This window comes from Oncorhynchus nerka, linkage group LG9b (genome assembly GCF_034236695.1).
Source record: "Oncorhynchus nerka isolate Pitt River linkage group LG9b, Oner_Uvic_2.0, whole genome shotgun sequence".
In the NCBI taxonomy this organism is placed as follows: Eukaryota; Metazoa; Chordata; class Actinopteri; order Salmoniformes; family Salmonidae; genus Oncorhynchus; species Oncorhynchus nerka.
Genome location: NC_088424.1, coordinates 29,543,530 through 29,567,324, shown reverse-complemented (window position 1 = coordinate 29,567,324; position 23,795 = coordinate 29,543,530). Strand labels below are relative to the sequence as shown.

At 42.8% G+C, this 23,795-nt stretch overlaps 1 protein-coding gene across 1 annotated transcript; it reads left to right on the top strand.

The window, feature by feature from the left end:
* The first annotated feature begins 19,195 nt into the window (after window positions 1-19,195).
* On the top strand, window positions 19,196-23,329 carry arf1 (ADP-ribosylation factor 1). The gene is made up of 5 exons (XM_029642930.2): window positions 19,196-19,300; window positions 19,874-20,053; window positions 20,245-20,355; window positions 20,445-20,569; window positions 20,732-23,329. The coding sequence occupies exons 2-5, from the start codon at window positions 19,909-19,911 to the stop codon at window positions 20,891-20,893; spliced, it is 543 nt and encodes a 180-aa protein (XP_029498790.1). The 5' UTR covers window positions 19,196-19,300; window positions 19,874-19,908; the 3' UTR covers window positions 20,894-23,329.
* The last annotated feature ends 466 nt before the right edge of the window (window positions 23,330-23,795 follow it).

Genomic DNA, 23,795 nt, shown 5'->3' with positions numbered 1-23,795 from the left:
GTACCAGATAGTTGCCAGAGGAGGCTACGGCGGCTCCAGCTATGGAAGCTGGCATCCTGACTGTGAGATAATCGACACAGCTAGACCCTCAAGTGGCACCACCCAATAACCATATAAATAGGAGACAATGGCCCTAATTGCAATCAGTGCCCTCCGCCTCTTTTTATGTCCTGTTTTTGCTGTTATTGAATTGGGAAGGCGAGAGAATCCAGGGTTTCACAATAGAGAGAGTCCCATCTCCATTCCATGCATTTCAATAAAGCTGTGGTGTTCTGGAGGGGTAGGAAGACTGGGGCATGATACATAGTGGTGGTGTGCTCTGGTGGTGTGATGCAAAGCCCATTCTTTACAAGTGACATGGTGTAAAAACACTCCCACGGTCTAAAACCTTTTGATGTCCATGTAGTATGGATTCCCTAATGTCATATTTGCATACAGATCACATTGAGATGTTGTTATTGTTGTTGTGGTTGGCCTGGTGATGGTGATAGATGTCTATGGTGTTTGACTACCGTATTACACATGACATATCGAGTATCCTATTGCACTTAGACTTCAAAAGATTGTCAAAGAAATGTTGATTTGATCATCCAAGATTTCATCAAATCAACACTTCTAAGTAACTAAATTAGATTTGAACCCTCGCTGATGGTATTTTACAGCACTGGGTGGAATGTCTGACATTGAACAGCAATTTGGGAAAGAACGTGGCAGTCAAAGCACTATTTGTATATCATACATCCCAAAGAGTTGGTAATGGATGCACAGAGCAAGCTACTCCAGTGTGCGGGCATTTCCTTATGCTTGCGGACTGTGAAGAAAACCTTTTAATGTACATGTGTGTTTCAGTCCCAGTACCATATTGCCACACATTCAGCAAGCTTCCATACACCAGCTCTGAACAGTGCAATGAGAGACACAACGGCATGATTATAGACTCCTTCTACACCTTTTTTTTAGGTAAACTATGTCAATAATGCTAGATTGAGGTGTGACTATTATGGAGGCCTACAGTAAGTCTTACGGAAGTGCAAAATATTGTCACTTGCAAGCAATATAAATCTCGTTCCAATCAAGGTAAACGTGATATATTTTACGTTAAACATAGACGTGTTGTTTCTAACACAAACCTGATTGCTGAGAGTTAACAGTCATTTAAAATAAACAATCACATCACACTCCATCAATGAATCCAGACTAGGTCTTGCGGTGAAATATGTTTATATTTATTGAACCTTTATTTCAGCAAGAGGTTCCATTCAGACCAAAGCCTCTTTTCCAAGGGAGCCTTGCATGAACACAATTTATTAACCAATTAAATTAAATTACAACATTCAAAGATACAACGTAATAAGAACATACAATACTACAAACAATTTAAGAAGCAAACACATTTAATATGTAATTGAAGTATCTTCATCTATTAAGATTTATAACATATGGTAACTTCACACTGGACACGAATGCCTCTGTTTTGTTGCTGTGAAATATCTTATAGCTTTAGTTTTGCCAATCATTGCCCTATTTCATCTTCTACACCCATGAAGGGGAAACGTGAGAAGTGTGTCACCTGCCCTGAATGGCTAGAATGGGGTTATCCCCTGGCATTCTACAGATGAGAGCCACCACCAGGAAAGCTGTAGCACCTGCACAGCGCTCCTCTTTCTTTTGAAGTGCTTGTTTGTATTGTTAAAGCGAACAAAGGAATTTTGCCACCTTTAGTCAAACGTGGAGGATAATAGCAGGGAGAATGTTAATGAGCTCGCTCAGTGAGGTGGGTGTGCTACTGTAAAGGCAGTCTGGGGGGCGGGGCCGGGGGCAAAGGTTGAGGAGAGGTCAGCTAGACCAAGTTGGGGGAGGGGGGCAGATAGGTGGGAGCTGACATGATCACTCGGTCACCTTTTCACCTCTCAAGCTGTTGAACATGTTTGACATCCATGGATTTCTTTTCAGTTGATCTTATCAATGTGGGACAACATGTGTTCATTCATGTATTCAGTCATTCCTTGAACAAGGACCATGCACTGCGTTTCATGGCAGAGAAGTTACAATTTCTTGCATCTGTAGTAACTGAACAGATAACCCCAGACAATCGGTAATGAAAAAACATTGCGTAAAACATAACTATGAGAGACATTTTCTGTCCACTAAACAAAAGCAACCATATTAATCGACTCACAATACCACCGCAACACTTTATCATATCAAATCAAATGTTATTTGTCACGTATGTTATTGCGTGTGTAGCAAAATGCTTGTGCTTGTAGTTCCAACAGTTCAGCAATATCTAACCAGTAATATCTAACAGTGTGTGTGTGTGTGTGTGTGTGTGTGTGTGTGTGTGTGTGTGTGTGTGTGTGTCCGATAGGGTGTATCAATGACAAGGTGACTAGCAGCGGTAGAGAGGTTATCATTAGCAGGGACTGGCACTGGCCGCTGCTAGTTCCAGTAATTACCTCACAAAGGGCGCTGCCTGCCTTCCCACTGCTTTTCCCACACTGCACTGCAGGCTCAGAATTCCAAGCGGCCCCAGACCTGCAATCTCCTTGGTTTTAAGCAGCAAATGACTGACAAGACCATTCTTCACAGCACTGTAATTGCATTTGAGTGCTATTTTTATTGGGGCGACCCCCCCGAACCCCCTCTGCACTGCCGTCCTCCACCTTTCAAACTAAAGCTAGTTCCCACTAAGGAGGGGCGAGGGGTTAACATAGATTGCATTATTTCTGTTATTGGGAAGAAAAAAAAATGGAGGGAGGTGCGTATAATCCAAAAGATTTGAGCTTTTCTATTTCTCTCGTCTCCTCACAATATATTCCACCGTTGCCAGTTCGGACATCATGGCATCACTGCTAAATTAACTATTCATCCGTTGCATATTTTCTGTCTAGAAAATAATAGAAATGGTCAACAAACAAAAAGTGTATGGGTCAGTCTGCTATTGACAGACTTCCTGTCTTGTTTCAAGCGATATAGCAGCAGTTGAGCATCTTGGCTTGTCTACAAGTGTAATCACTGCTTATTGTCTTTCCCATCCCTCCACATTATTCCCTCAGTGTTGTACTACATGGAAATAATTAGTCTCCATGTCAATACAAGCTCCGAGCACAGAAAACACCCCATTATCACACTGAAACAGATCCAGTTGCATTCTTGGCTCTGTCAAGCTGTACCTCTTTTTTCTCGTCAATATAGTTACTTTTCTTTTCGTGGAAGAGGGGACAAATTCTCGATGTTCTAATGCTGGACAATCAAAAAACAGCTGCTCGTTTGAAATTTACATTTACATTTAAGTCATTTAGCAGACGCTCTTATCCAGAGCGACTTACAAATTGGTGCATTCACCTTATGACATCCAGTGGAACAGTAGTGCATCTAAATCTTTTAAGGGGGGTGAGAGGGATTACTTTATCCTATCCTAGGTATTCCTTAAAGAGGTGGGGTTTCAGGTGTCTCCGGAAGGTGGTGATTGACTCTGCTGTCCTGGCGTCGTGAGGGAGTTTGTTCCACCATTGGGGGGCCAGAGCAGCGAACAGTTTTGACTGGGCTGAGCGGGAACTGTACTTCCTCAGTGGTAGGGAGGCGAGAAGGCCAGAGGTGGATGAACGCAGTGCCCTTGTTTGGGTGTAGGGCCTGATCAGAGCCTGGAGGTACTGAGGTGCTGTTCCCCTCACAGCTCCGTAGGCAAGCACCATGGTCTTGTAGCGGATGCGAGCTTCAACTGGAAGCCAGTGGAGAGAGCGGAGGAGCGGGGTGACGTGAGAGAACTTGGGAAGGTTGAACACCAGATGGGCTGCGGCGTTCTGGATGAGTTGTAGGGGTTTAATGGCACAGGCAGGGAGCCCAGCCAACAGTGAGTTGCAGTAATCCAGACGGGAGATGACGAGTGCCTGGATTAGGACCTGCGCCGCTTCCTGTGTGAGGCAGGGTCGTACTCTGCGGATGTTGTAGAGCATGAACCTACAGGAACGGGCCACCGCCTTGATGTTAGTTGAGAACGACAGGGTGTTGTCCAGGATCACGCCAAGGTTCTTAGCGCTCTGGGAGGAGGACACAATGGAGTTGTCAACCGTGATGGCGAGATCATGGAACGGGCAGTCCTTCCCCGGGAGGAAGAGCAGCTCCGTCTTGCCGAGGTTCAGCTTGAGGTGGTGATCCGTCATCCACACTGATATGTCTGCCAGACATGCAGAGATGCGATTCGCCACCTGGTCATCAGAAGGGGGAAAGGAGAAGATTAATTGTGTGTCGTCTGCATAGCAATGATAGGAGAGACCATGTGAGGTTATGACAGAGCCAAGTGACTTGGTGTATAGCGAGAATAGGAGAGGGCCTAGAACAGAGCCCTGGGGGACACCAGTGGTGAGAGCACGTGGTGTGGAGACGGATTCTCGCCACGCCACCTGGTAGGAGCGACCTGTCAGGTAGGACGCAATCCAAGCGTGGGCCGCGCCGGAGATGCCCAACTCGGAGAGGGTGGAGAGGAGGATCTGATGGTTCACAGTATCGAAGGCAGCCGATAGGTCTAGAAGGATGAGAGCAGAGGAGAGAGAGTTAGCTTTAGCAGTGCGGAGCGCATCCGTGATACAGAGAAGAGCAGTCTCAGTTGAATGACTAGTCTTGAAACCTGACTGATTTGGATCAAGAAGGTCATTCTGAGAGAGATAGCGGGAGAGCTGGCCAAGGACGGCACGTTCAAGAGTTTTGGAGAGAAAAGAAAGAAGGGATACTGGTCTGTAGTTGTTGACATCGGAGGGATCGAGTGTAGGTTTTTTTCAGAAGGGGTGCAACTCTCGCTCTCTTGAAGACGGAAGGGACGTAGCCAGCGGTCAGGGATGAGTTGATGAGCGAGGTGAGGTAAGGGAGAAGGTCTCCGGAAATGGTCTGGAGAAGAGAGGAGGGGATAGGGTCAAGCGGGCAGGTTGTTGGGCGGCGAGATTTCATCTGGAGAGAGAGGGGAGAAAGAGGTCAGAGCACAGGGTAGGGCAGTGTGAGCAGAACCAGCGGTGTCGTTTGACTTAGCAAACGAGGATCGGATGTCGTCGACCTTCTTTTCAAAATGGTTGACGAAGTCATCTGCAGAGAGGGAGGAGGGGGAGGGGGAGGAGGATTCAGGAGGGAGGAGAAGGTTGCAAAGAGCTTCCTAGGGTTAGAGGCAGATGCTTGGAATTTAGAGTGGTAGAAAGTGGCTTTAGCAGCAGAGAGAGAAGAGGAAAATGTAGAGAGGAGGGAGTGAAAGGATGTCAGGTCCGCAGGGAGGTGAGTTTTCCTCCATTTCCGCTCGGCTGCCCGGAGCCCTGTTCTGTGAGCTCGCAATGAGTCGTCAAGCCACGGAGCGGGAGGGGAGGACCGAGCCGGCCTGGAGGATAGGGGACATAGAGAGTCAAAGGATGCAGAAAGGGAGGAGAGGAGGGTTGAGGAGGCAGAATCAGGAGATAGGTTGGAGAAGGTTTGAGCAGAGGGAAGAGATGATAGGATGGAAGAGGAGAGAGTAGCGGGGGAGAGAGAGCGAAGGTTGGGACGGCGCGATACCATCCGAGTAGGGGCAGTGTGGGAAGTGTTGGATGAGAGCGAGAGGGAAAAGGATACAAGGTAGTGGTCGGAGACTTGGAGGGGAGTTGCAATGAGGTTAGTGGAAGAACAGCATCTAGTAAAGATGAGGTCGAGCGTATTTCCTGCCTTGTGAGTAGGGGGAAGGTGAGAGGGTGAGGTCAAAAGAGGAGAGGAGTGGAAAGAAGGAGGCAGAGAGGAATGAGTCAAAGGTAGACGTGGGGAGGTTAAAGTCGCCCAGAACTGTGAGAGGTGAGCCGTCCTCAGGAAAGGAGCTTATCAAGGCATCAAGCTCATTGATGAACTCTCCGAGGGAACCTGGAGGGCGATAAATGATAAGGATGTTAAGCTTGAAAGGGCTGGTAACTGTGACAGCATGGAATTCAAAGGAGGCGATAGACAGATGGGTAAGGGGAGAAAGAGAGAATGACCACTTGGGAGAGATGAGGATCCCGGTGCCACCACCCCGCTGACCAGAAGCTCTCGGGGTGTGCGAGAACACGTGGGCAGACGAAGAGAGAGCAGTAGGAGTAGCAGTGTTGTCTGTGGTGATCCATGTTTCCGTCAGTGCCAAGAAGTCGAGGGACTGGAGGGAGGCATAGGCTGAGATGAACTCTGCCTTGTTGGCTGCAGATCGGCAGTTCCAGAGGCTACCGGAGACCTGGAACTCCACGTGGGTCGTGCGCGCTGGGACCACCAGATTAGGGTGGCCGCGGCCACGCGGTGTGGAGCGTTTGTATGGTCTGTGCAGAGAGGAGAGAACAGGGATAGACAGACACATAGTTGACAGGCTACACAAGAGGCTACGCTAATGCAAAGGAGATTGGAATGACAAGTGGACTACACGTCTCGAGTGTTCAGAAAGTTAAGCTTACGTAGCAAGAATCTTATTGACTAAAATGATTAAAATGATACAGTACTGCTGAAGTAGGCTAGCTGGCAGAGGCTGCGTTGTTGACTATGTAGGCTAGCTGGCAGTGTCTGCGTTGTTGACACTACACTAATCAAGTCGTTCTGAGTGTAATAGTTTCTACTGTGCTACTGTGCTGCTATTCGGGGCTAGCTGGCTAGCTAGCAGTGTTGATTACGTTACGTTGCGTTAAAAGAACGACAATAGCTGGCTAGCTAACCTAGGAAATCGCTCAAGACTACACAATTATCTTTGATACAAAGACGGCTATGTAGCTAGCTATGTAGCTAGCTACGATCAAACAAATCAAGCCGTTGTACTGTAATGAAATGAAAAATGTGATACTACCTGTGGAGCGAAGCGAAATGCGACCGGATTGTTGAGTGCGGAAGTTCTGTTCGGTAGACCTTGGCTAGCTGTTGGCTAGCTAGCAGTGTCTCCTACGTTAAGGATGACAAATAGCTGGCTAGCTAACCTCGGTAAATTAAGATAATCACTCTAAAACTACACACTCTAAACTACACAATTATCTTGGATACGAAGACAGCAAAGACAACTATGTAGCTAGCTAACACTACACTAATCAAGTCGTTCAGTTGAGTGTAATAGTTGTGCTGCTAATCGGTAGACGGTGGACTAGCTAACGGTAGACGTTAGCTAGCTGGCTAGCTGCAGGGCAGTGTAGACTGCGTTAGGACGACGAAATACGATAATTACACAATTATCTATGATACAAAGACGGCTATGTAGCTAGCTAAGAAGAAATTGCTAAGATTAGACAAATCAAACCGTTGTACTATAATGAAATGTAATGAAATGTAATACTACCTGCGGACCGAGTGCAGATGCGACCGCTCGCTCCAACCCGAAATGAGAAAAGGAGAAGATGGAAATGGTTGAAGGATTAGAGGATCAAGACAGGATAAAATAATAAGATATTCTTGGTGTGATCCAGTTGAGTTTGAAAGATGAAGGGACTTAACAAGGATTTTAGACTTTAGTCTGCCATTATATCCATCCAATGCAGTTCCATCTAAATTGTCTGCAGTTTGGTGGACCGGACAGTGCAACAAGGAAGCTTCAACCCCCCCAACTCAAACTCCTATACACAAACACCATGTCGTACATTAAATAATGTGTTAATCAGTTGTTCCTTTTCACTCTCAAATAAATTGAAAAAACACACAAATACAATTACGAATATGTTTGCATTCAACTTCAGTTCCTTTTCTATTTGTTATCCTTCTTTTGAGAAGCAATTATAAAGGTTACTGAAAATCCAACAGGGATGTAAGGCCGTGTTACACTGCCCTATTTTCTAAAGATATATATCACTGTATGTATAACCCTGTTTCCCATTTTACCCGTGTTCCAAAAGGTGGAATAAAACGTGATACATCAAACTAAAGTATGTCCAGCTCTCCCGGTTGTGTGCTGAGGTGCCCCAGGGTAGGACTTGGTAATTGACTCTGGGAGCAGCCCAATTCGTCTGTGCCATAATCTGTCCATCCCCCTTCCCTCCATCCTCCCTCCGTCTGTCAGTCAGAGCAGGTTGACACTTCTGACCCTGCTGTGTCTAATGGGTTGTCAGAGGGCTACAATAAAGTCAAATGACAAGCCCTCTAATGCATTACTACAGGGGGAGCTGTGGCTCCAGCCAGCAATGAGAGGCTGCCCACTGTGGTATATTTTAGCCTGGAGGTAGGCAGGTGTGCATCTGGAACAACACACATACAAGCGGGAAAATGATTCTGAAAAAATTATAACAAACAAAACATTATTGTTCTGTTGATTCCACAAAGTACACTGGCTGGGTGACAAAGTACACTGGCTGGATGACATCATGGGAAGAACCACTGTTTCAACATCTGTCAGATAATTATGGGTGTTAATTCTGCATTACCACAATTATTTGGATAATTTCAGAAATGTTACTAATTCCATGACGGTATTCTGCCCAATTACCAAGATGACATAGCAGGTGTACTAAGGTTACTTTGTATAGAGGAATAATAATCACATAACACAATTTGGAATAACCTATAGCCTATGGCTTTATTGTATCACTGATGGACATGCATACACTCAAGAGTTGTCAGTAGCAACACAGACCTGTACCCCAGTCAGTCCAGCCGCAGACCACCTTGGAGAGAAATGTTATGAGACTGTTGGCTTTGTCAGAGTCTAGGTCTCTCTCTCCAGACCCACAGGGCCACTAACATTCCCCTTGTCAGTCAGATGCTTCCAGTGTTCGAGAAATTGAATGAGGGTGGGTTCCAAATCATTTGGCATCGACGCTGTCACAATGGCAAGGCTCGGCGATGCCAAATTAAAAGCAGTAGGTATAGGTACCTAGGATGCCACAGGTTTTCAATTGGTGCTGGGTCTCTCTGCTCTCCTCAGTCTGTGCTCTGACATGCTACTACATTCCAACCAATTATCTAGCCCAAGGTGGAACAGGTTAACATCTTACCTTTGATGCCTCCTCTACAGAGTCTTTGATTTAATCATAGCAAACTAAAGGTACAGGGTGGGGCATCCTTTATTCTTTCTTTAGTCATCATTCAGGAACAGTTCATGGCAGACGAACAGGGAGAAACTTCAAACGGACACCACAGGAAAAACAAATTATTTTTTTCCCCTCTCTTTGATTAACCTCAACTACTGTTGATAGTATCGTCAGGTTTCTGAATAATTGGTCACGTCATTACCTGATGTTCTCAACTCAGAAAAACAGTACATTTTTGCACACTGCAATGGAGGTCAGACAGAGACGGAAAGCCTAATCCACATGAATAATGAAAGTTCATCAAAACAGTCCTTGATAACCTCCACTCCAATCCAGTCAACTAAATAGACATTCTTTGGTAACATCCACCACTCGCCAACACACACTCATCTTCCATTATGACCCACAATGCCCATGCATGGTTGACAATACGTGGCCCCCCTTTTCCCTGAGGAAGTGCATCTTTGAAGCGTTTGTCTCAATCATCCGTCACACATATCCCTAATAGATATTCCCCATGGCTCCAATGACCCACACAGTCACCACTTATCATACCACTCAGCACCAATGTGGAATTAATGTTGGCCAAATTAGCTCCCACAAGTTAATGCTACTGGTTAGTAGATACATTCTACAACAGATTGTGTTTGTATCTGCTATAGGAAAGCGCCTGCTCATATTTTTGCAGAAGCTAGGGCAAATGGAGAATGGATTTCTGTCTTCAGGATTGGATTGGGTTTGTTTCAGAATGATTTAGTATAGGGGCTATTGTTTTCTTGTGCCTTGTGGTCTGCTTAGCTCCTTATTGTAATTGGGATAATCTTATGCAAAACACCTAAAGTCCTAATTATTTTCACTGACGATATTTAATTTATAGTGATTGGTCTACTTCATTTAGTCTTCTTCTTGGCACAATCCGCCATCAAAATGTCATTGAAGATGAATCCTCAACGGGGTACCACACATTTCCTTATGCGCCCAAGGCATACAAAATGTTATGTAAATCCCCTTAACGACCTTTTCAGGCCGCTGACAATCGCAACACAAAGGTGATTGGCAGCCGACACCATGGTGCACAGTTATCCTTTGCCCAGCACCACCTCGCTCTATAGCGCCCCCTACTGTGAGAGGCGTGGGGTAGGGTGCCCAGTGGCGGTCGTTGCCAATGGGGTAAAGCCAGCATGGATCCTCTCACGGCAACCATGTGGGTCGTGGTAATAATGTTCGATTTGTTTCCAGCCCCACACACCCCATTCCCTTTGGGGAATAGGCCAGGGCCAATATTTCCAGCACATCAGGCGCAGAGGAAGACATCCATGCCTGTCTGTCTGTGTTCCAGCATGACTTGGCCTTCTTTCGCCCCATTGTACTGCTCACAGGGCAGTCCATTAGTGGTCCCATTGGACCAATCTGCTCCATAATGTGTTTCTATTGTCATCATTATTCAGATTATTATTATTTGCCCCAACCCTAACCCCCACCCTAGAACCCCTGTGTAGTCCTCACGGGGGGTGTATACAGTACATGGGCTCCATCCATACACAGACTGTCTAAAACTCTGAAGGGCTACTAATCTGCTACAAGGATGACGAAATACCCCACTGTGACACACACACACACTAGAGCCCGACCGATATGTTTTTTTGGGGTCCCATAGCAATTCTTTGGGGGGACAAAATGTACCGATTGCTATCCAAAACAGCAATTCTCCAAGAAATGTTTCAATTGTTGATTTATTACATTGTGAAGTGAATGACATATCATGGGAATTGCCGCAAATGTTGAGATCAGCATGAGATTCCCTTTTTTCATCCAATTGATTGAATATCGGTTATTGGTTACCGTTACCGTTATAACGTTAATCAGACGATAATATTAGTAAACCGATACATCAGTAGGGCTCTAACAACACACACACACACACACACACACACACACACACACACACACACACACACACACACAAACGCACATGCACATACACGCACACACAGCAAAACACACACACACACAGTAACCGACAAACAGCAACACACACACACCCAAGAGTCCACTGTTCCCAAGTCCCTTACTGAGCGTGTTTTATCCTCTCCAGGCATCATCTCAGAGGGGAGCACGTCTGCCCCCTACTGAGACCAATACCAACTTCCTACAGTGAGAAAAGCCTGTTCTGATCAGCCCGCTGGCCTCCTTCCTCCATTCAGACAGTGCCGACAAGCCCTGCAGACTCCCTGCCTGGTTACCCATGAATTTGCTTTGATTTGGGCATGAATGATTCAGCTACATGAATAACACATCCAGGGTTGATGACCTAAGCTGAAGATGCTACTTCAACATTTCCCATGGTCATATGTAGCCTATAGCGGGTGTTTAACACAGATACTCCTGTAGGCCTTACTGTCCTTGCTGGGGCCCAGTCTCCTTTCAACAAAAGGTTGATATGGAGAAACTATTGACGAGCATAAGGAAACTGTGTGTGTGTGTGTGTGTGTGTGTGTGTGTGTGTGTGTGTGTGTGTGTGTGTGTGTGTGTGTGTGTGTGTGTGTGTGTGTGAGTGAGTGCGAGCGTGTGTGTGAGTGAGTGCGAGCTTGCGTGTGCATGTGCTTGTGTTTGTGTTTTTTCAGAAGGGCGGGTGGAAGATATAGACCCTGTATTATCTCAGTGAACAGTCACTCTTTAGACAGTTATTAAGAGAAGAGGAAGAACACCAACATATGGATAATACCACTCTATGGGAGGATGTCCGCAGAATCTCGCCTACTAAAACCAGGTCAGGGTTTGTTGCAAATGAGCATGATTTTTATACGGTATATATTTCAAGTATGATATGAAGAACATTTCATCCAGAAACAGTGAATATGAATATTAATAGCTTTTACTGTAAAAAAAGGTAATATTTTAGCTCTATTTGTGGTATAAATGTTGTATTTCTATTCATGATGCAGTGAGTAAAATGTATAAACATTGACACACGTTTTGATTGAGCAATTGTTGGGGAAATAATATTAGGTTAAAGAAATAAATTTAGATAAATAAATTGTGCAATGTATTGAGAAATAAATTGAGAATGAGACCCATGCAGAATGCGGCACCTAAAAAATACTATGCCTGTATTGTAACATACCGAATCCCCTATTCACATATATTAGACTTACAAAAGTATTTCAAGCATCATATGGCGCTTGTTATTTCAAAACCTGCAGGGAAAAAGTGATTGCTCTGCTCTCACATCCGTCCTTGTGGAATCTTGGCTTATTGACAGGATAAAATAAAATACTACCAAAATAAAATATTTATATTTGACAGGATGCCACACAGGTGTTTCCCCCAAACCTAACCTGTCAAACATCATCACCTGCACCTGTGCTCTGTGCTCTGTCTTTCTCAGTGTGTCTGTAGACTAACTGACTGGGGATATACAGTGTCTTCACAAAGTATTCACACCCCTTGACTTTTTCCAAATGTTGTTGTGTTACAGCCTGAATTTTACAAAAAATATTTTGTCACTGGCCTAAATGGAACTTTGTTTTTCAAAATGAAAAGCTGAAATGTCTTGAGTCAATAAGTATTTAACTCCTTTGTTATGGCAAGCCAAAAATAAGTTCAGGAGTAAACATTTGCTTAACAAGTCACATAATAAGTTGCATGGACTCACTCTGTATGCAATAATAGTTTTTAAGATGATTTTTGAATGACTACATCATCTCTGTACCCCACACATACAGATAGTTGTAAGGTCCCTCAGTCGAGCAGAGAAATTCAAACAAAGATTCAACCACAAAGACCAGGGAGGTTTTCCAATCCCTAGCAAAGAAGGGCACCTATTGGTACAATAAAAAAAGCAGACATTGAATATCCCTTTAAGCATGGTGAAGTTATTAATTACACTTTGGATAGTGTATCAATACACCCAGTCACTACAAAGATATAGGCGTCCTTCCTAACTCAGTTGCCGGAGAAGAAGGAAACAGTTCAGGGATTTCACCATGAGGCCAATGGTGTCTTTCAAACAGTTACAGAGTTAAACGGCTGGGACAGGAGAAAACTGAGGATGGATCAACAACATTGTATTTACTCGAAAATACTAACCTAAATGACAGAGTGAAAAGAAGGAAGTCTGTACAGAATAAAAATATTCCATAACGTGCATCCTGTTTGCAACAAGGCACTAAAGTAATACTACAAACAATGTGGCAAAGCAATTCACTTTTTGTCCTGAATACAAAGTGTGGGGCAAATCCAATACAACACAGTACTGAGTACAACTCGTCATATTTTCAAGCATAGTGGTGGCTGCATCATGTTATGGGTATGCTTGTAATCATCAAGGACGAGGGAGTTTTTCCAGGATAAGAAAGAAAAGGAATGGAGCTAAGCGCAGGCAAAATCCTAGAGGAAAACCTGGTTCAGTCTGCTTTCCACCAGACACTGGAAGATTAATTCATCTTTCAGCAAGACAATAACCTTAAAACACAAGAAAAACTATACTGGAGTTGCTTACCAAGATGACAGTGAATGTTTGAGTGGCCGAGTTACAGTTTTGACTTAAATCTACTTGAAAATCTATGGCAAGAGCTGAAAATGGTTGTCTAGAAATGATCAACAACCATTTTGACAGAGCTTGAAGAACTTGAATAATGGGCAAATGTTGCACAATCCAGGTGTGGAAAGATCTTAGAGACTTCCCCATAAAAACTCACAGCTGTAATCGCTGCCAAAGGTGTTTCTACAAAGTACTGACTCAGGGGTGTGAATACTTATGTAAATTAGATATTTATGTATTTCATTTTCAAAACATTTGCAAAACATTTCTAAAAATATGTTTTCACTTTGTCATTATGGGGTATTATGGGGTGAGAATGTATTTTAATCACCACCTTCCGGAGACACCTGAAACCCCACCTCTTTCAGGAATACCTAGGATAGGATAAAGTAATCCTTCTCACCCCCCCCCTCCCCCCCTTAAAAGATTTAGATGCACTATTGTAAAGTGGCTGTTCCACTGGATGTCTTAAGGTGAACGCACCAATTTGTAAGTCGCTCTGGATAAGAGCGTCTGCTAAATGACTTAAATGTAAATGTAAATGTAATTGATTTTGAATTCAGGCTGTAACACAACAAAATGTGAAATAAGTCAAGGGGTATGAATACTTTCTGAAGGCACTGTGTGGGTGCGGGGTGACCGACGGACTTTCATTGGTTCCAGTTGTAAGCAAGCAAGTCCTCTCCAAGTCAAACAGTGCTTTGTTGCTGGATGTGCTTAATTTGGTCTTGTTAAACTGCATTTACTAATGTGTCCCTCGGGCATGGGTTGGGAAGTAGGAAATCACCCAAACTCTACAGGCTAGGAGGATAGGAGTCACAGAGCATGCATTGTTGTTGAGGCCTCTGTTCGTTCCCTTGCCTTCCATCTGTCTAATCACGTTCCTGCGTGCTAGTTCTGTGGAAGACCACACAGTAGCAGGCTGAGGCTAATGCACTGACTGCTTTTAAGGTACTGAGGGTGTTACAATCACACTGTATTGATGCATGGGTTGGGAGGGAGCATCGACACAATCCTTCATTGTGAAATTGAACGATTGTAACAGTATTCCTTATTCAGCCTGGTTTGGTTAAATGGAACCCCAATAAACGATCCATAGTTTTGAGGAAAATCATTGGCAAAACTGTGTGACATTCCACAAAGCAACCTTGCATACCCCCTATTGTGTATGAACTTGAATTGGTGGGATTTTTCACAAACAGCATTGATGTATTTGTAAAGAGGAATCTTGCTTTTCATGTCTTTAAATATAGTCCTTCTTTTCTGGTCTTACAGCATGTTTGGATATAACGACCCAACTAATTGTAACTAATTAAAGATGAATATTTAACTTTAATGATCATAGCTATGACAAAAACTAAAAGTAATGACAACATTGGAATCACCGATACATGTAGTGCACAGACCCAGTTGGGTGGAGCTGTTTTAAGCAGTGAGGAAAAGAGGAAATAATTGACTTGAATCATACTTTTCTGAAACTGATAAGTGTCCCACAATAATAATGAAAAGAGCTGATAGCCCAGTAATCTTACCTAGTTTTTTAACAAACAAAAACACAGTGGTTTCCATTTTTTCAACTAAGTAGTCAACTGTAAGTAAGTACCCTATTAGTGGGGAAATCCCAGCCACTTTTTGCTGTCAACCTCTTATGTATGCAGTTTCTGTTTGACACATAGAGGGCGTTAGGTCACTATTGAGAAAGGGATTCCCCAGTGTTAGGTTTATACCAGTATGATACCTACTGCTTATAGCTAATAATGTTTTTTGCTTGTTGTGATATTTTAATGTTTCCAGAGCCATTGCCAAATGTGTTAATGTCATCTGTCAAAAACAGATAGGCTTTAATTACAAAAACTTGTGACTATTACAATTGAAATCATCATGTTTGTTTTTTCTAAATGCTTTAGGCCGAAAACCTGATCTTAAAAAATGTGGATTGTAACTACTGCAGTTTACAATGTATCCTGTTGAAATCATGCAGCCAAATCCAGTATATAAGGCATAAACCATGGTACTATTATCTTAGTCTCAAAAGTACAGCAGAGATGTACAAGGAAAGAAAATGAAAGGGCAAATTATACAAATATTAGATTGATCTGGCACAGGACTGCAACATTAAAACAGTGAAACCCCAACCATCCAAAATAAAAAAAAATACCATCTTGCAGAGAAAACACAGCACTCCTTTACAAGTGAATACAACACTGTCTGCCTGTGAAACAAACCTATGCTGAAAGCTTTTCTTCCTCAGGCATTTGGCAGGCCAAAACCACAAATGAAGGTTCCAGTAGTGAGACGGCATTATGCAGGCTTCGCTGTGTGGTCCTCCACCAACCACAGACCCACTCTACCCCCTGCTGCTCTGTCCCTGAGTCCCAGGCACTGCCCTCTCCACTGGAGAAGGGGCAGACATGGTTGACCCTGGTTAAAATTCAACTTGTTGCACATAAATATTTGATTACTAGGCTTCTGTGAATCAGAGGAAGAATTTGGAATATTTTTGGGGACGAAAAGTATTGGAATTCCAGTCAGATAAATATAGGCCTATGTGACATGCACAACAAATTGCAATCACAATAGTGTGAATTAATTATCTTTAGTAGGCCTAGAGAATATCCCCATTCTATACATTGGAAACATTTAGCCTGAATTGTGTTTAATTGATTTATTATGTTTATTTGTTAAAGGATAATGTACAAAGGCTAAGTCTCAGAAATTAGAAGTGATGCATTGCCCCAGATTTAGCTAACAGCTAATTGACTTATTTGCAGTCTCTGGGCAGGTGAACATATAAACTTTAAAACATTATATACCAACAGACAACACACACATACTGTATATCAGAATATAAAAGAACATTCACAATTTGCTCTCTTTTGAAATGGAGCCAACTCACACTTGAACATTTGGTTATGAATAGAATAGTCAAGTAATGGAACATAAAGTCATACATCTATTCTTGCAACCAACCCGGTGGCAGCGGCATTATGTTCTCATTGCTTTTTTTTTGTTGCTTGCTCACATTAGCATCTATTGTCAATATATGGACACCTGTCTCACAGTCACACAGAGGACATTGTTTCGTGATAAGCTATTCAGTGGACAAGGTCTTGCCATGCCAGAGAAAGGGGTGATTCTGGGCCGGGTTGGCTGGCTGGCTAGCCTCTGCACTCCACCCCCATAATGGCAACAGCTGAGCTACCCTGGTTTCACCCTGAGACCGTGAGAAGACAGATATGATGAAAAGACAAGTGTCTCATAGACACCCCTCAAATGCCCCCGATTGGCACTGCAGATTTGCCCACATGAATAGGCCTATGTGCCATTGTACATTGTACAGTGGCGGCAAAATCAAGGGGCAAGGGCGGTTCATTACTTTACTCAATCTAACACCTGGGAGACAAGACAGGACGTGTACAGAAAGAAACAAGGATGTTTTGTAGTGACAGCAGCACCACCACCCCTTGACTTATATTATTATTTCTACACTAGAGTAGAACTAGGACAACCAATGTCCATAATTCTGGTGATGAAAACATTGGATTGGATTCATGTTCATGGGTTTGCTATGACTGTAATGTTTTTCAAACAGTGTCACAAGTCCTGGTTAGAGATACAGAATCTTGTTCATACCTTATCAAACATTTCAGTGTTGTAACTCAATCTGCCCTGTTGCTAAGCTGTCAAGGAAGAAATGAGGGTTTGAAATGGCCTATAATGGAAATGTTGGTCCTTAGTGAGTTTGAATAAAACAAGGCAGTTTACCACATGCACTCTTGATTTTTTCCACAAACTGATGGTCTTCCATTGTGCTAGGTGTGGAGAAAGAGGAGCTGGGTCTTTTTAGCTTCAGTCTGGATCTTGTGGGCCCTGCATCTGGTCTTTAGTGAAGTCCTTTGAAGACCTGTAGTCTCCTGAAGTCTATGGCAGAAATAATGAATTATGTCATAGTGAATTATCTCCCACCTGGACAAGAAGGGAAATAATTATGTGAGAATACTATTCATAGACTACAGCTCAACACCATAGTTCCCTGCAAACTCATCACCAAGGTAGGGACCCAGGGACTGAACCCCTCCCTCTGCAACTGGATCCTAGACTTCTTGATGGGCCGGCCCCAGGTGGTGAGAGTAGGCAACAACACCACCGCCACGCTGACCCTCAACACGGCGCCCCTCAAGGGTGTGTGCTTATTCCCCTTCTGTACTCCCTGTTCACATACGACTGTGTGGCCACGCACAACTCCAACACCCTCATCAAGTTTGCTGATGACACGACAGTGGTAGGCCTGATCACCGACAGCGATGAGTCAGCCTACAGGGAGGAGGTCAGAGACTTAGCAGTGTGGTACCAGGACAACAACCTCTCCCTCAATGTCAGTAAGACCAAGGAGATGATTGTGGATTCTAGGAGAAAGAGGGGAGAGCACGTTCCCATCCACATCAACGGAGCTGTTGTGGAGTAGGTCGAGCTCTTCGAGGTCCTTGGTGTCCACATCCCTACGGACTTAACATGGTCCACACACATCTGCACAGTCATGAAGAGGACACGGCAGTGCTTCTTCCCCCTCAGGAAAATATTTGGCACGGGCCCTCGGATCCTCAAAAAGTTCAACAGCTGCACCATTGAGAGCATCTTGACTGGCTGCATCACCGCATGGTATGGTAAATGCATCACCCTTGACCGCAAAGCGATACAGAGGGTGGTGTGGACTGACCAGTACATCAATGGGGCTGATCTCCCTGCCATCCAGGACCTCTATATCAGGCGGTGTCAGAGGAAGGCTCAGTATACTCACAATATACACACTCACACACACTACATTGACACTCCTACATAAAACCCACACACATTCACATACACTACATACGCACATACGCACACACACAACACACACGCATACCGACACATACACACTCACACACTTTTGCACTCATCATTTGCTCCTGCTACTCTGTTCTTTATTTTATATATTATATATGATATATTCTGATGCCTAGTCACTTTACCCTGCCTTCATGTACATATCTACCTCAAATACCTTGTACATCTGCACATTGATCTGGCACTGGTACTCCCTATATATAGCTCAATTTTTGTTTATTTTATTTTATTTCTTGTGTTGGTATTTTATTTGTCATACTTTTTAAAAACTGCATCATTGGGAAAGCTTCGTAAGCAAGCATTTCATGGTAAATTCTACACCAGTTGTATTCGTGCTTGTGACTAATACAATTTGATTAAAAAGAAAATAAAAACACTGTTTGCCAGTAGAGCACTCTTCAGTAGCTTTCACTATGCTGTACAGGAAGAGAGTAGATCAAGTTCACTGAATTCTGTTTTCAAAATGGTGCCCACCTTGAACTTTATCCCAAAAATCTAAATATTTATAGAACGGCACATCAAATGGTAAAACATTTTTCTGATTGGAGATCATATTCAATAGAATATATCACAACCCTTAAAATGTTGTCTTTCCCTATAAGTTTACCTTTCGGGCCATGCTTTTGGCATACCTCAAACTAAAATTATATAAGAAAAAGCAGTGTGTGAGGTTTTTTTTCTTCATATAATCGAATAATTATTCTCACGCACCTGCAATAAGCAAACTCATGTTTTAGCAGCACAAAAATGTGAATATGAGTGTCATTCGCCTCCAGCCCATAGGGCGCGACATACCAAACGCTCTGTTTCACGGAAGTCGTTCTGGAAGCTCTGACGTGGCCAAATAATAACCCGACATCTTGAGGAAGGAAACGCCTTAAAGAGGAAAGAATTGAAAACAACTGTAAGCAGAAAACTGACATTTTTACGCTTGATGTTGTTTGAATATGATAATCGTCACATACATTGTATTTAGCTGCTTAGCTATATAACGTAAAGGGGTCTCATTTCCTGAGGTCTAGCTAGTTAAAAAGGTCTCTAAAAAACTTGCCAGATGGCTGGTTAGGCTAGCTTGGCGCCGCTTGCTAAAGCTAGCAAAACAGTCAGTTATCTATTAGAGAGCTAACTTATAGTGGTCTTTCGATATAGCTAACGTAATAGCCATTTGTCTTTCACTGCAAGACAGTTTTCAACGCGATGGTTGTTATCTTCCTTTATTCAACTGATTAGTTTATGAAATGATTTGTGTAACGTTAGCTAGCAGCTATCTAAGCATTGACGCGCACTATATGGTTAGTTAACTAGCTTCTTGTTTTTAGTTATATTGCTAGCTAATCAACTAACATAGTTGGCAGAAAGTTGATATACTAGGTATATTAAACAACTCAGTTTATACGATGGGTAAACCTTCTGTATTTGGCAGCGCACAACTACACACTGACGGTTACAAAACTGGATTCCTCTTGTTCTCTTCTAGTATTCCTACTGCCAAAGTTGAATCCGTCTTTCACTATGGGGAATTTATTTGCAAGCCTCTTTAAAGCATTTGGCAAGAAAGAGATGAGGATCCTCATGGTGGGTCTCGATGCTGCTGGTAAAACAACAATCCTGTACAAACTCAAACTTGGAGAAATTGTAACTACCATTCCAACTATAGGTAAGTAGTAGCACTGGTGGTGGCATGTAGGCCCAAGTGTTGTCAGCCCAGTTTGTATGAATATCATATTTTGTGTAACGTTGAGACTATTTAAAAATATAGAATTAGAAACAACACAATTTCCCCCTGGACATGTTCACTTGCATCAAATAGATTGTGCGGGTTATTAATGTCTTCTTTCTTCAATTTAGGTTTTAATGTTGAGACAGTCGAATACAAGAACATAAGTTTTACAGTGTGGGATGTCGGTGGTCAAGACAAAATTCGACCGTTGTGGCGTCACTATTTCCAGAACACACAGGGTAAGATGTGCTGACAGCAAGTCATTTTACTTCTGTCAAAGGAGGACCAAGATGTTGACTCAAAATGTTTTTATTTTGGTGTGTTTCAGGTCTCATCTTCGTTGTGGACAGCAATGACAGAGAGCGAGTGAACGAAGCCCGCGAAGAACTGATGAGAATGTTGGCAGAGGATGAACTACGAGAGGCAGTCTTATTAGTATTCGCTAACAAACAGGTACTCCTACATTTTTCACCTGTCCATTGTGTGAAAGCAAAAAGCCTCTGACTTGCTTTTGTTGTATTAATAAAATAGAAAGGACAATACACCTGTTATATACTTTGGATGTCCTTCCCTGGCTTGGCTTTTGTCTCATTATGGGAGAACTTCTCTTTTCAGGACCTCCCAAATGCTATGAATGCGGCCGAACTCACAGACAAGTTGGGACTGCACTCCCTCCGCCATAGAAACTGGTACATCCAGGCCACCTGTGCCACCAGCGGAGACGGTCTCTATGAAGGACTGGATTGGTTGTCTAATCAGTTAAAAAACCAGAAATAGGCCTAATCATCATAATCCACTGTCCTCCTCAACTCACATATACCCTTTTCACTCTATCGTGCTGACTCAAACCGTACGGTGGCTCAGATGATTTTCTTTCACGTTGTCCTTTCCTGCATGGTTCTAGCAACTGTGTGGTAGAAGAGTTACCAGGCTGGCGCAGTACAGCCCTGCTGGCGCAGTACAGTTCTGCTCGGCTCATTTTGGCTCGGCTCAGTAGTGTGAAAAGTGTAACACTGTATCTTCTCTATCTTTGCTTTGTACTCTTCTGATGTTGAAAATTAAGTTACTTTTGTCAAAAGTACCTACTGGAAAGCTGCCCTCATTTCTCATCTCTCGTTACAACAATACAACATATGGGCCAGGGAGGATAATAACCCAATCATGGAAAGCTGTCTGGGTTTCTTATTTAATGTAAATAGTCTTGTTTTGGATGGTGAGGGGTTTAAGAGGCAGCTTATTGCAGACTTTTAAAAATCTACCTTGGTTATTTCCTCCTCTTGACCCTTGGGCAGACATGCATGTCTAGTAAATAGAAAAGGCAAAAAATAATTGATGGGACCCTATGTTTATTGACTTTTTTACATAAGTCTGCTGGTAATTTTTACTGAAAGGAGTGTTTCTCCTGAATTAAACATACATACAGATGTACTACTTGCAACAATTATGGTTTAACACCTCTGACGGCTACAATACCCTGCTCCCCCAAAATACCATTTAGCAAAACACTGAAGAGCGTATTATTGAGATGAAGCCTAAAACAGAGGTTAGTGGGCTTCAAAGTCAAACTCTTGTCGAAACTTACCAGCTTTTGTTGTGTGTCAGATCATGTTGGCTTTCATTGAGAAGTGGCTGCCATGCAGAGTAACTATGTTCCTCCATGAATCTCATCATTCACCTGCTTTGTGATGGACAGAGGGTACTGTCTGGTCAGCATTATGATGTATGAAAGTGGCTCAGGTTAATAATCATGTGAACTGCCTTTGTCGCATTGAGCCTGAATTTAATAGCAAAAAAAAAGTGCATGATGTGGTCTGTATGTTGGACAAATGCATGTTTAAGATACAGATTCTGTGCAAATCAACAGATTTTCACAATGCCTAGAGAAGCAGAATTCCTGCCTATCCATTTGCTATAATCCATGTTCTGTGCAGAATCTAATATCTCAAACACATTGATTGTCAGCGGGACTAGCTAATTGATTGTTAAACATTTTTGTCTACATAAGCATTGTCATTACTCTTGTCAGCTGCAGGTGCTCAAGGGTTGGGATACCTTGATGTCCTCAACATCACCATCACAATGACTTAGCGCCACAACAACCTTGTAACTCAGGGGTCTTCAACCTTATCTTTCCCAGGGACCCCCTCCCAGGCAAACCACTGAACCAGGGACTCCCATTATGTTAGCCAAAACATTTTTTTCCTCATGTCTTTATCAGGTGAATGTCAAGGCGAAGTAATCAAAACATTTTGAGATTAATAGATTTGGTAAATGTTTTTTCATTAGTTTGACCTCCCCACATTTATAATTGGAAGTGTAAACTCTAACATAGCCTATTAGCTAGAAAGGTAACTGCAAACACTTTCGCTAAGCGCAACTGTTTAGCTTGCTATCCATGGGTTGGCAAAAATGTATGTCCAAGTCAAGAACACTTACCAGCAGCCAGTAGCACTTACCACACTGGTAGCCTATTTTTCAAAGCCAATGTCAGATACTCCAGTGAGTGTAATTTGTTCAATATTAAGAGTGGAGAAATAAAGTTGACATGAGAAATAAGATATTTTCCTCTTTTCTACTGTAGGTATGTCATTCAAAATGTGTTTAGTCTGTTGCTAGCGATATTCATAAAAACATTGAACCCCCATCGCAGACACCCAGTTGTTTACCCCTGCACTCAAGGTATATGCTGTATGATGCTCTGATATGACAAAAGCAGTTGTATTCTAAATTCTGATGTCCTCCATCATGACCTGAAGACCTTGTTTTCATCCCTTTTTATTGGGAATGATTAAAGTATATTAATAGTTATGGAACAAGGCATGCATCAATGTCAGTGGCAATATGAAATGTATGAACTCCATATTTTTTACTTAGTGGGCACTAGTATTTTTTTGTCCTTCGTAGCTCATGTTGTCCTTGGCTAAGTTCTGGGGGGATACTTTTGTCCTCATGTCAAAGAAACATGCTGTTCCATTTCAAACCTTTTGTGCTTCTTATCAAAAGGTTCTGGGTGTTATTCCACCAGAGTGCTATGGACATTTCTTAGTCTTTCTTTTAAAGCAAGGCATTGGATTAAAACTGATTGCCTGAACCTTTTGTTGAAACGTTAATCTCTAGCAGAACTTTTGTCTAAACTTTTTTTTTTAATGTAAAGTTATTTCAGCTTTAATTTTTTGGAGAAAAGCACTGTAATTAAAGTGATTAGAGACTGTTTACATGTTGTTATTTTTCATGTAATTCTCTTTTAAATTATTGGATTTGATCATGCTGACATTGCACCGTTAACCTCTCCTCCTTGGACTCACAGGGCTGAAGGCACAGTGAACATTATTGATCAACAGCAAGAAAGGCAACATATACTGAATCTGCCACAATTCAAATATTGTACGTTTTACCATTTACATATTTATTATTAATAACTTCCAGGTTAGAAACCCACACTGCCACATGAGTAGGAGTTAATTAAGCATCTTTCCCCATTATGAATTCAAAATGACACCTAATCCTAATCTAAAACTGGATTTAGGTCAGACAGCCTCCTCTTGTCCCAAATCTGCAATCACAGCCAACTACTCTCCACCCATGACTTGGACTAAGAGAGTGGGTTGGTCCAAGGTGATGGCAGCCAACTAACCACCCAAAGCGGGTGTTGAATAACTTACAAATGGCTACAGCTGGG

Coding starts and splice junctions, on each gene's coding strand:
- arf1 (XM_029642930.2), top strand. CDS start 19,909: ATGGGGAATTTATTTGCAAGCCTCTTTAAAGCATTTGGCAAGAAAGAG. Junction 20,054..20,244: donor AACTACCATTCCAACTATAG/GTAAGTAGTAGC, acceptor TCTTCAATTTAG/GTTTTAATGTTGAGACAGTC. Junction 20,570..20,731: donor TAGTATTCGCTAACAAACAG/GTACTCCTACAT, acceptor TTCTCTTTTCAG/GACCTCCCAAATGCTATGAA.